This window comes from Eutrigla gurnardus (assembly GCF_963514095.1).
Source record: "Eutrigla gurnardus genome assembly, chromosome: 2".
Taxonomy (NCBI): domain Eukaryota; kingdom Metazoa; phylum Chordata; class Actinopteri; order Perciformes; family Triglidae; genus Eutrigla; species Eutrigla gurnardus.
The window spans coordinates 29,649,109-29,663,048 of record NC_139916.1 but is presented as its reverse complement, the minus strand read 5'-3'; the positions used below and the strand labels follow the sequence as shown (position 1 = coordinate 29,663,048).

Sequence of the window (13,940 nt, the reverse complement as noted above, 5' to 3'; positions counted from 1 at the left end):
GTGAATCAGCAGGTAGCCCCACCTGAAAGCATCCCCTGCTTTCTGGTCTGTTTGACTCTAAATGGACCATCATTAATGAACATCATGCTGGATTGAAAAAGACTTGAAACTAGAGATTGAGACCATAAACTCATGTTTACAATGTTTACAGATATAATAAATCAAGAGAGAAGTAGGCTCATTTTCTCATACTTCTATACAATCAGACTTATTTTTACAACCAGAGGAGTTGGAGAATGCTGGTTCTGATCTCAAAGTTGGCATTCTCAGAAAAGCATATTCTCAGAAGCTGCAAGCTCAGTTTCAGGTTTCAGGTACATTAAACACACTGAAACACAATTTCTAGAGTCTATCTTCTATATGGTGATATATTTCTGAGTGAAACAGGACAGACAGGTGGAGCGTTGAAAAGGTAAGCTTACCACCTTCTCCAGCTCTGATGGATGGATGTCATGCTATTGGTTGATATCAGTCGATACATGTCATTTAGGAAGAATAATTGGATATTGACTGAAAAATACAGATTTTCAGCATATATTGTTGGTGAACTACATGTGCAGGAATGTGACTTAAAGGTTAAAAGGACCTTTTTCAGTTCAGCTTGACTTTAAGGCTGTCTCCATCTACAACCTCCTAACCACTTTTCCTAATTAATTATTACTATTCATTATTAACTAATCCCTGCAGATGATTACACTTATCACTGCAGTGGCTGTGATGTCGCTCATTTCCGGGCAGGTACAATTCCTTCATGGCTTTGCCCCGTCTTACCTGGAAGTGGGGGCTATTATACACGTCAGCGGGATGCCCACCACCACACCTCCTTGCACTTTGCTCCCAGCTATTAGTCATTAATGAGTGAAATATAAATCTGACCCGAGTCCACCGAGCTCTCGACTTCGCTTCGGTTCCTCTTGAAGAAAGGTAATGAGATCATCAGCATCATGTTTGTGTCGTGTACATCTAGCATTTAACTGAAAGTTGCTGCATGCGCAAAACATAAATATGATTACTGCAAATATTTGCAGGTGTAGACTTACAATTAAGAAGTACATCATGGATTTATTTCAGGATTATTTAATATATTTTTCAATATTCAGTCAATTGTTTAGGATATGAAATGTTAAATAATCATGCTAAATGTAAATAAATTGGACGAAAGAGTATTAAATGTAGAAATAATTTTAGTTAACATACTGATTATTTCAGCAGTAACTGCATGATGTCTGCTTTTGTTTTTCATGTTTGTCTCATATGAATGTTTTATGATCATTCAGAGGTTCACCACTGCAACAGAAAACTGGTTGGATCATCAGAGAGCACAATGACGAGACTCCTCACAGGTAAATAACATTCACTCATTTCATGTTTTAAATTCCATATACCAGCTATGCACACAGAAACATGCATACATGACAAAATAGAATATTTTTTTTAAGTTCCAGGAGAAAGAGGCAGGGAGGCCGTATACTCGCTAGCTTACCTGAAGAAAACAGTTCAAACTAAACATAGAATTCAAAATTATCTTGAATTCATTTTTCTAACCATTTTGATAATTTAGTACAACTGTACTCATGTTTAAATAAAGATACCAGCGTAATATTTGAATGTTCAACTATTTATCTTGTGGCACACTACTTTGTCCCTTGACCTCTGACCTCACAATATGTGATTGGAACTGGTTTCTATGGTTACCAACGATCCTCCCATTTACAGACATGACCACTATGATAATCCCATGCAGTTGTTTGCATGCATTATAGATGTTTTTCATTACTTCTAAAAATGATATTTCTCCGTACTTGAAAACTAAACATTAGCATGAATTGGTTCTGACTAGAAAGCTGAGATTCTTGTGGATCCGATATGCCATTTTTATAGTTTCATGGGAATTAGTGTGCATTAACATCAAAAAGGTTAACATTAAATGTAATAATGACACATCAAAATTAAAATCTCCAACACATCTAAATAGGCAACATGCATAAGGCGTTCGTTTTGAAAATACTTTTCCCCCATAAGCAGGACATTGGAATAAATGATATATATTCATATAATATTTGTATATTTTATATGACAGCACGTTACAATAAGGCTGCCATCCTTATGTAAACTTCCACATCTGAGTTGAAATCCTTCACCAGCTCCTTGATTAATCAGAAACAAACGTAACAAATGTGCTTGTTTCACAGCGTCCATTTTGACATAGAAGTTAGAGAGTGAGGTCTCATTCTATTGAGTGTGTCACAGCAGTTCCAGTGAGCATGAACCACTGAAATGGAACGGGTCCATAATTATTGTTATTAGCTGCACCTGGGTTTATCCTGCAATGACACGTCAAAATGACTAGGACTATATAGAGGACTATATAGAGGACTATATATAGGACAATATAAAGGACTATATAGAGGACTATATATAGGACTATGTAGAGGACTATATAGAGGACTATATAGAGGACTATATATAGGACAATATAAAGGACAATATAAAGGACTATATAGAGGACTATTGTAATGGGAATTTTGGATGTTTGTACTTTATAATCAGAATATTTTTCAGGCCAGACGTCGATCCGCATCTCCTCATCTGACTGTTATGCTATGACGAAAATGAATGCCTGTTTGTAGATGATATGAACATGAATGCCACATTGACATAAGATAATTTCAGGACTATGACGCCTGTGTTCTGTAAATCTTGACCTTGCCTGTACATCTTGTCTTTGTAAGATAGGACATGATCCGTCCTTTGGTTCCTCCTCCTTAAAAGGGAGACTGTTGTTGGACTCAGGGTCGTTCCTGCTGATTCTGAACCTTTGCATCAGAAGGCAGGGGTGACCAGTCCCTCCTCTGCAGATTAGAATACTTAGTGGAATAAACCTCGGAGAAAAAGCAGATCCTGGTTGTTAATCTTTATTGGGCAGATTCATTTTTCCACAACACTATATAGAGGACTATGTAGAGGACTATATAGAGGACTACATAGAGGACTATATAGAGGACTATATATAGGACAATATAAAGGACTATATAGAGGACTATATAGAGGAGTATATAGAGGACTATATATAGGACAAGATAAAGGACTATATAGAGGACTATATAGAGGACTAGATAAAGGACTATATAGAGGACTATATAGAGGACTATATATAGGACAAGATAAAGGACTGTAAAGAGGACTATATATAGGACAATATAAAGGACTATATAGAGGACTATATATAGGACAATATAAAGGACTATATAGAGGACTATATAGAGGACTATATATAGGACAATATAAAGGACTATATAGAGGACTATATATAGGACAATGTAAAGGACTATATAGAGGACTATATATAGGACAATGTAAAGGACTATATAGAGGACTATATAAAGGACAAGATAAAGGACTATATAGAGGACTATATAGAGGACTATATATAGGACTATATATAGGACAAGATAAAGGACTGTATAGAGGACTATATAGAGGACTATGTAGAGGACTACATAGAGGACAATATAAAGGACTATATAGAGGACCATGTAGAGGACTATATAGAGGACTAGATAGAGGACAATATAAAGGACTATATAGAGGACTATATAGAGGACAATATAAAAGGACTATATAGAGGACAATATAAAGCACTATATAGAGGACTATATAGAGGACTATGTAGAGGACTATGTAGAGGACTGTATAGAGGACTTTGTAGAGAACTATGTAGAGGACTATATAGAGGACTATATAGAGAACTATATAGAGGACTATATAGAGGACTATGTAGAGGACTATATAGAGGACAATATAAAGGACTATGTAGAGGACTATGTAGAGGACAATATAAAGGACTATATAGAGGACTATATAGAGAACTATATAGAGGAATATATAGAGGACAATATAAAGGACTATATAGAGGACTATATAGAGAACTATATAGAGGAATATATAGAGGACAATATAAAGGACTATATAGAGGACTTTATAGAGGACTGTATAGAGGACTTTATAGAGAACTATGTAGAGGACTATGTAGAGGACTATATAGAGGACTATATAGAGAACTATATAGAGGACTATATAGAGGACTATGTAGAGGACTATATAGAGGACAATATAAAGGACTATGTAGAGGACTATGTAGAGGACAATATAAAGGACTATATAGAGGACTTTATAGAGAACTATATAGAGGAATATATAGAGGACTATATAGAGGACCAAGTAGAGGACTATATAGAGGACCAAGTAGAGGACTATATAGAGGACTGTGTAGAGAACTATGTAGAGGACTATATAGAGGACAATATACAGGACTATGTAGAGGACTGTGTAGAGGACTGTATAGAGGACTATGTAGAGGATTATGTAGAGGACTATATAAAGGACTATGTAGAGGACTATGTAGAGGACTGTGTAGAGGACTGTGTAGAGGACTGTATAGAGGACCAAGTAGAGGACTATATAGAGGACTGTGTAGAGAACTATGTAGAGGACTATATAGAGGACTATGTAGAGGACTATGTAGAGGACTGTGTAGAGGACTATATAAAGGACTATATAGAGGACTATGTAGAGGACTATGTAGAGGACTATATAGAGGAATATGTAGAGGACTGTATAGAGGACTATATAAAGGACTATATAGAGGACTATGTAGAGGACTATGTAGAGGACTATATAGAGGACTATGTAGAGGACTATATAGAGGACAATATAAAGGACTATATAGAGGACCAAGTAGAGGACTATATAGAGGACTATATAGAGGACTATGTAGAGAACTATATAGAGGACAATATACAGGACTATGTAGAGGACTGTGTAGAGGACTGTGTAGAGGACTGTATAGAGTGCCGAAGCGGAAGCAGGAAGTAACGGCGCCATGGGTCCTTTCGGAGCGAAAAAAATGAATGGTGTTCAATGGACGGAAAATAATTATTATCTGATCCCCCGGTCGTTATGCCTTGGATTACACAAATGTTGTTTATAGGCTTAAATTATAATTTTCCATGTCAAGAGTTTGACCGTTTATTGTGCAATTCTTCAGTTAAAATTCATTGAGAAAACACAATGATAAAGACTACATGTTGTGTCGCGTATGTGACGTCACGTCATCGCCCTTTTCCCTCCCCATCGGCGAAGTTGAGGCTCTCCACATGACCCGACTTATAGTGGTTCTCCCCCCTTTCGATACTTTTATTCTGCCCTTGGAAAAAAGCGGTGAAGTGGAGCAGAGAAACAGCCATCTCGGCGGACTTCGGACTCGGCGGGTGGTGACGTATATCATTCGCGACGAGAACAGCGAGGAGCTGTAGTTCACAAAGCGGCTCACACAAAACCTAACTTTATCAAAACTCTTCGCGCTTAATTGTCGTCTTCTTTGCGTGAAAAATTTTCTTTAAATATCACAAAGAACATATGTGAAATCCATGGCACAATTCAAACGGGACCAGAAAATAATTTGTATCTACCCATTGAATCGCATTGATATTTTTTTGCTTTTGAGGACCCATGTCCCGGAAATGGAGGGGCGGGACTTCACCACTCTATAGAGGACTATATAAAGGACTATATAGAGGACTATGTAGAGGACGGTTGTCGCATAATTAAAATGTGCAGTGCAGGACAGTGACTGGCCATAATACATTTCATACATATATTTCTCTCAATAAATACATTTTTGAATCTATTTTGTTGTAATTTACGTTACCCTGGTAAGCTGTTATGCTGTGTTAAGGTCTAGAGCAACACATTTATTTTCCCAAATTAATACATTTATAAAATTACATTTCATAGATTTGTTTCACTCTCTCTCTACTCTCAACTGTTATTTCTCTGCCAGAGCAATGCAGAGTAAATAATAGTAAATTGTAAATAATGCTCTGTTAGTGACCATCGATTGTACACCACTTTTCAAGATGAATTGTGTGATACTTTTATACTGTAATTGATTTTACTTGCAGTTACCTTAATTGTAGTTGATTATGGTTTTGCACACCAGGGCCTTGTTCATTCTCCATGTTCTTCCCTTGGATGTATTACTCCATACATCACATGTCTAATATGCCAAAGTCTCACATTATGTTTTCTCTGTGTTTTGCAGCTCTGGGCGTTCTGCTCGTTTTGCACATCGGTAAGCATCAGTTTTATACAGACATTAATTCAGCCTCAAACTATAACCAATACTATTATAATCAAAGTGTCATTGCGGCCTCTACACTATCGCCCCTCAGCTTCGTCCAATAAACTGGTGTGCCACATGACCAACTGGGCCCAGTACAGGCCCAGCAGTGCCAAATTTACCGCAGACAACATCGATCCCTTCCTGTGCACACACGTCATCTACTCTCTGGCCACCATCAACAGCTTCAACCAGATCAGCCCCATCGAGTGGAACGATGAGCAGCAGTTTGTCAGGCTCAACATCCTAAAGAACCAGTGAGTTGATATGTCTTTCATATACACGTTAAAGCCCAAACAAGACCAGCATTCAGTGTTCCCTCCACTCTGTACTCTTATCTTACTTTTCAAACCATTTTCAGACAGGAATCCTGTTTTTAAGTTTTTGTCATTAGAAAGGTGTCCAGTCGGGAAGTACAGATATGTTCTATTCAGTATGTTTTTTTCCACTGTCATTACGTTCAAAACCACTTAGTTTTTCCGGTTGGGCTAAAAATATCTCTGTACAACTAGGTTTAGACAAAGCAACAAATTTTACCCAAAGTCTTGATTCTTTCTGCTGCTACTACTTCTTCTTCTTCGGGGCAGCTGGCATCCAACTTAAAGGTGCATTGCTGCCACCTACCGTACTGGAGTGTGAAACAGTAGATTAGCAGGGGGAAAAAAACAGGTAATGACTGCGTGGCGGGTGGTGTGGCCCGCCGGCCGTCCTGGAGTACCGGCCGTTCTGGGATTCTCCAGATCACACAGATGGCCAGTCCGCCCCTGCTAATTGGTGACTAACAGCCATGAAACTAGTTTGAACTTTTATATAGGCCCATTAGTTTTGCTCTGCCCACAAAATACATCATTGCTGTTTACAAAAAAAAAAAAGTTATCAGTTTGACTGAAAACATTGTTTTTGTTTGTCCCAATCTTAGGAATCCTGCACTGAAGACTCTACTGTCCGTCGGAGGCACAGCCAATGGAGTGAGCCCGTAAGTTATATAACCTACATCTAACCTACATCTACATCTACATCTACATATAACCCCAATCTTCCTCAATATCCTTGACACCGTTCAACTCAGAGGTCAGATGCCTCCCTATGCTGCTGTATCACCAAAATGTACATCCCACCAGATTCATCGCCATGGTTGCCAGGCCTGAGAGTCGTGCAGCCTTCATCAGGTCGGCCATCAGCTACCTGCGCGCCCATAACTTTGATGGACTGAACTTGGCCTGGGAATATCCTGGACACAACGGCAGCCCATTTTCGGACAAGGAGAAGTTCACGCTGCTGGTCATGGTAAGCATGGATCACAGTGTTTACCTTACCATTCAATACCTTTGGTGCATTTAAACCTGACAAAAAAAACCTTTAGTGCTGGACCCTATGTGTGAGAAATATTATTAATAATATTAATATTATTCAAAAGGGTTGAATTTCATGCTGATTTCAGTCTGTTCGGTACATGGGCACTTCTACATTGCTGTCTTGCATTTTAGCATGTTAGCATAATTAGCAAATTTGCACAGTAACTGATGGGATCTTCATTAGTTTTGCATGTATTTGGTAAAATCCAGAGATGTGTCAAGTGAATTGACTCGAGTCAGACTTAAGTCGCCAGATTGAGGATTTGTGACTTGCTTGATTAACAGTGATAAAAGACTTGACTTGACATTGACTTGCTATTCATGACTTGAGACTTGACTTAGACTTGCATGGAATGACTTGGCAAGTCATTGCTGTCTTTGTTAATATGTGAATTATTCAAAATATGATTTTTTTTCCGATCGGATGTTTCCTGTTGCATGTGGGCGAACCTGGCAACCAATCTAACCAAGTGATGCACATAATAAATAATTTGTATCGACTGTACCGATATTCTCTGTCTCTCTCTCGCCCTCACATGCAAACATGATTAATCATGACACAAACACCAAGTTACATTAAAGGTTCATTCTCACTTAAAAGAGTGAGGCCTCTTTGAAGGAGTAATGGACATAGAAGTCATACTTGTTGAAGTTTATTTTTGTTTTGATACAATGTTTTTTTTGCGACATATTGAAATATTTGTTGCAAATATAAGTCCAGCACTTTAAGACAGTTGTCTTCCAGCTTATTATAATTCTAACACTTGACTTGTGACTTGCTTGACCAAAGCCATGACTTGACTTGACTCTCACAAAAATGACTCGAGACTTGCTGGCTCTTTAATCCCCCATGTGTCAACTACACAGTATGAGTTAAGCATCACTTCGACCAGTGCAGCAGCGGAATTAGAACACTAGCTAGCAAACTAGCAGACAGATGGCAGCTAGTTAGCTATCTTGCTAATTCTGCCATTCTTTAATTATGTATTTGTATTTAATATATTTCATTCAGTATGGCACCTTAAGTATCGGTCAGTTATTCGGGGTCTTCATCATCCTGTGGTGTCGTAGAAACAATCAGATGGAGAATCTGAGGTGTTTTTGTTTGTTCTGCGTTCGTTCAGGAGATGAACAAGGCCTTTGAGGACGACGCCAAGGACAACAGGAAGACTCAGCTGCTGCTATCAGCCAATGTCGCTTCTTTCCGTCCCACCATCGACAGAGCCTACGAGGTCAAGAAGATTGCAAAGTGAGTTTGATTTCAATGGACTCAATGGAAAAGTAAGGTTTCCAAAACGGTACAGAATCCTTGTTTATGTCCATTTACATGGATCCATTTTTGGATGAAAATCTGTTTTTGGTGTGAAGCAGCTTTTATTGTTTAACCCAATAAATGACATGTACCTTATACTTCACCAATGCTCAAACTTCTTCTACTGCTGATCTAAAAGGAAACCATTTTCTAATCAACAGTCACCTTGACTTCATGAATGTCATGACCTATGACTTCCATGGACACTGGGAGGCAACTACTGGACACAACAGCCCACTGTACCGCAGCGCTGTGGACGCCGGCTCACACACTTATCACAATATCGTAAGACAAAAGACGGCCATCTGACACACTTTGACATTATATCCTGTCAGTGACTGTCGAAATGTAGTTCAAGAGTAATTTCACTGAAGAGAACATTTGATTGGTGGTTTTCAGAAAGCTTTGTAGACTTAAAGCTGCAGCGAGACTTTATACAATACTGAATGATGTAGCCTTAAGACACAAGTAACAAAAGCTTTAATTCAGAGTCGTGTTTCTATCTTAGAATTTGATTGTCAGTTACTCCACTTTTAGCTCCCGTTTGGGAGTTTCTCCACCAACTCCTGAGGGGGGATCTGCTTGACCCATAAAGCTAAAAAATGACCTGCAGAGTGTTATGTCTATTTACAGTTGGATCAACAATACTGGCAAACATTTTCCAGTACAGGGGGGCATCTGACCTAAGGTTTTATGTCCAACATATAGAGATAATGCTGCAGTGCCTCTCTCGTTGTCCTTGTTGTCAGAACTCTTCAGTATCTCACTGGCTGGCTCTGGAAGCACCAGCTGAGAAGCTGCTCCTGGGTTTCCCCACCTACGGACGAACCTACCGCCTCAGCACTGGTGCTACTGGCCTGGGAGCTCCAGCTAATGGCCCTGCAGATGCTGGACCCTACACTCGGACTGCTGGTTTCTGGGCCTACTATGAGGTACTGCTCATTCATTTAATGTTAAACTGACCTTGCGCTGACGGTCAATATTTCCCCAAGATTTGCCGCTGCATCAGTGTTCACTGATGTTGAAAAGAAATGAGTGGTTGACAGGTTTAAGGAGTATTTGTAATAGGACCTATGTAAGGGGAAATTATGTGTAACCTATGTTTACTTTTTTTGATATGCTTGTTATTTACACTAGATATTTTCAATGTTGTTAATATAATTTCAGTTTGATTGATTTTTCTTTATACTTTCATGCTGATTTATATGGTCGTATAGCAGTGGCGAGCGGTGACCTTTTACTGTGGTCATGCTGAAGTGTCAATACCATACGTGGGGGGGCATTATATTTTTTAATAAAAAATATAATATGGTTAGTGGAAACCGCTTGTAGTGATCACGTTGGTCCAGAGTACATTTGATCACTATAAGCGGTTGATTACTAAAACCGAATTGTTATTACAGTATTTCACTTATTTTTTTTATGGAGAACATCATCTAAATGCCAGTTGTATAGTTTTTCAATGAGAAAAATGTAACGAAGCGGTCGTCAGCGCGATCCTCTCGTCAGCTCCAAACTCACCCGTCTGCACCTCAATCACAGACCACAGCTGGTTTTCCGCACAGCATTTACAGTAACTCACTGACACGTCTCAGATCAGTAGGCGCTGCTGCCGGTGTGTTTTTAAAACGAACTAGGCTAGTTAGCGCCGCAGATTTCTCATTCCCCACCTTGTTTGACTGAGAGTGTTTCGAGATGGTTTTCATGAATGAACAGGCAATATGTCGCTGTCAGACCGGATCGTTTGACGGGAGGGGGGTCGGCTAGCTAGCCATTTATGTTTCTCATACGTGCTAGCTTGAAAGTGACGGACGAAATTCTTTGCAGTCTTTGTGATATTTACTTCAGGAGTAGGCCGACCACTTGAAATTATAGCTTTCTTTTCCTCAAAAGGTCTCCGCGAAAACGGCACTGAACGCAAAGCCTGAATATAATTAATATTTTCAGTCATTTTGACCAGGCTACACAATGAATGAACCACTGACAGTTTCCCGCTTAACAATTCAAACAAGTCATTTTTGCGCATGCGCGTTGGCAGATAAGCTGCTTCACTGACAGCTTTTTTGCCATTCAAAACGCTCATCTACAGTAAACACAGCCTTTAGCAGTAACTGTACTAGTCGGTGTCACAGTGCGCATGCGCGAAACAAGCTGTCAGCTTTCCAGCTTTTCGCAAGCAAAACGGGACAGATTAGGCACGGATTTAAGACCAAAACAGTAAAACTAAGGTATTGTATAATTGAACACACTGCCAGATTAATATTTTCAATTATTTTTATTGAAGGGCTTGGGCATGCACTGCATTTATAGCTTATTATGACCGCTCGCCCATGTCGTATAGGTTTTATACACCTGCCAGCACTTGAAGCTCAAAATGAGAGTGAATACCACCAGAAGAATATTGCAGGGGATTTTGGCACATTTTTTTGGGCCACTACCTACACGGTTAGCTGTGTTGCTCATTCCATGAATGCATGATCCTTACAAGTTGTACCTCGTTGTAAAGGTGACTAATCAGGCTTTCCAACAATATCAAAGGCAATACCAATTGGTATTATTAAAGGGGAGGAATAATCGACCACAATAACGCTTCCTAAACTCTTTTTAAGGAGTTTATATGACCTCAGGTAACCCCTTGCAAAGGAAATTTTATTGTAAAAAGACTTGTGGTAACTGCTACTACTTTTGGCATTTCTGCATTTTTTTCTGCCCCAAAAATAATGAAGAACTGACACCTAAACAAATCTAAAGTTGAAGTCAGCACCTAAACGGATATGTAAAAATACGGGCAAACTTTTCCTTTAAAGGGCCAGTATGTAGGATTTCATGTAGGATCTATTTGCAGAAATGAAATATAATATCAAGTTTCATTAATGTAATAATAATAGTATAATAGTATAATCACATTGCATTCGGCAGTTCGATCCCCGGCTCCTTCAGAGTCGAAGAACATACTCATCCCCAAACTGCCTCTGAAGATCTCACTCTCTTACCAGATCTGTGACTTCGCCTCCAGTGCTACTGCTGAATGGATCCCTGAACAGGAAGTTCCGTACGCCACCTATGGAAGTTCCTGGGTGGGCTATGATGACATGCGCAGCTACTCTTCCAAGGTAACAAAAGCTCCATTTTGACCTTAAAGATTAGTGGAGGAGACGTTATAACAGGCCCTACTATTTCTCCATCCTACATGTGTTTGATGGAGCCATAGCTGCTGCTGTTTAATCCTCGGTGTGTCTCTGTCCTGTAGGTCCAGTGGATGTCTGCCTTAAACCTGGGAGGTGCTCATGTGTGGACTCTGGACATGGATGACTTTGGTGGATACTTCTGCTCAGCTGGAGCTTATCCCCTTGTCAACCACCTCAGGATGTCAATGGGTAAATCCTGTAGCTCAGCGGTCATCTCCACTACCTGTGATGAGTTGAAATGTTTGGAGAAAGTACTTCTGAGTACATCTAAAGTCAATTATCCAGTACTCTGTACTGTGTTTATAGTCAATTCAACACAGGTGGAAGTGTGCGACATTAAATACTAGGGATGACAAAGGCTTGAAAGCAATATATCGGCCTTCAACCCTTTGTTGAACAGAGAGCGCCATCTATTGGGCTCAGAAAATAAAGAAAATGCTTCACGAAGCTTCATTTGGACATCACTATTAAATACATATTTAGTACAACATATTCCACTTTACTTAATACCTGGTTTCGAGTGCATATACTAGGTCACTATGTCGGATCAGGTGATTATACAGTCATAAAATGTAGTCATGACTTGGCCCAGAAATATGACGGACTACACATCACACCCACCAATCCACCGCTGGTCGTGTGTGATGTCATCACTACTCAGCTATTTCTCTCCCGTTGTTATCTTTCTTCACTCTGTCGTGATCGTCCCCCCCGGAGAAATCTGAGAGGCAGGGCTGTTGTTGCCATAGTAACAGAAATGTTTTGTGGATGTCACAACAACATTGTTCCTCCTCTTTCTTTTCACCATTGTTTACAGTTGCTTACAGATCACTCTGTGCTTTTTTAAAGTGAAGTTAGCTTATTAGAATTTACAGTGTATTTGTAATTTAATGTGAAGTGATGCCACCCAGATGAAATATTAATATACTTTAGTTAATTTCAAATATTTTTTACATTTTCCAGGTTATATGGCAAATAAACTAACAATGACATTTAGCAATATGTATAAATATATTGACAATATACTATCATCACACTTTTAACACACTTGTATAATTTGAATGACACAGATGCATAATCAACATACTCTTCCTTAAACACAAATATATCAAAATGGTATATTGCTTATTCATTAGCAAACCAATCAATACATTTTTAATATAATATAATATATAATTTAATAACACAAAGCAAACTTTAATTTCATGAATCAAGCATGTATATTAGTACATACGTTTTAGAACATAACAGTTCACTGAATACACTTTGAATTTTCTGCATTTAGATTCAGCTAAATAGTCAGTTATCCATAAGGTTTTTTGTCCTGTTTATTGCGTTTATAACATTTCTTTCCCTATGTCGGACTCTGCAGGATTCCCCCCCAAGCCCAGCACCACCCCGGCCCCCACCACCACCAGGGACCCCGTTGCAGACTTCTGCCGTGGCCGCCCTGACGGCCTGTATGATAACGTAGCTGATAAGACCACCTACTTCCAGTGTTTCAAGGGAAACACCTACCTGCACCGCTGCCAGCCCGGCCTCATCTACTGGGACTCCTGCAAGTGCTGCAACTGGCCCTGAACATCAGACTGAACCAGGAACAGATGCCAGTCCACGCATGTCTAACACAGTGAAATGTGTTTGAGTGTCAGCTTGCACCGATTAACCTCGTGCTGCTGGTTTCAACAGGAACCAAAAATAAACCAATGACTAAACTGCTCACTTGTTGCTTTCGTCAAAATTATATACAAAAGCTTCTCATGACATGACCTGATGAATGATATGACTGATTTACTTCTCATTCTTATCTTTAATGAGTCTATGTTTAATAAATATGTAATTTTTATTGCATGGTTAATTAAATGTTCTGCTGCTTCTCTGTTGAACTGAGTAATTCAAGTGAA

At 39.1% G+C, this 13,940-nt stretch overlaps 1 protein-coding gene across 1 annotated transcript; it reads left to right on the top strand.

Annotated features, from left to right (window-relative positions):
- The first annotated feature begins 618 nt into the window (after nt 1-618).
- On the top strand, nt 619-13,705 carry chia.1 (chitinase, acidic.1). Its single transcript, XM_084025717.1, has 11 exons — nt 619-1,343; nt 6,104-6,133; nt 6,234-6,438; nt 7,101-7,157; nt 7,303-7,468; nt 8,661-8,785; nt 9,010-9,133; nt 9,598-9,780; nt 11,845-11,961; nt 12,099-12,225; nt 13,409-13,705. The coding sequence occupies exons 1-11, from the start codon at nt 1,259-1,261 to the stop codon at nt 13,615-13,617; spliced, it is 1,428 nt and encodes a 475-aa protein (XP_083881843.1). The 5' UTR covers nt 619-1,258; the 3' UTR covers nt 13,618-13,705.
- Nucleotides 13,706-13,940: the final 235 nt, after the last annotated feature.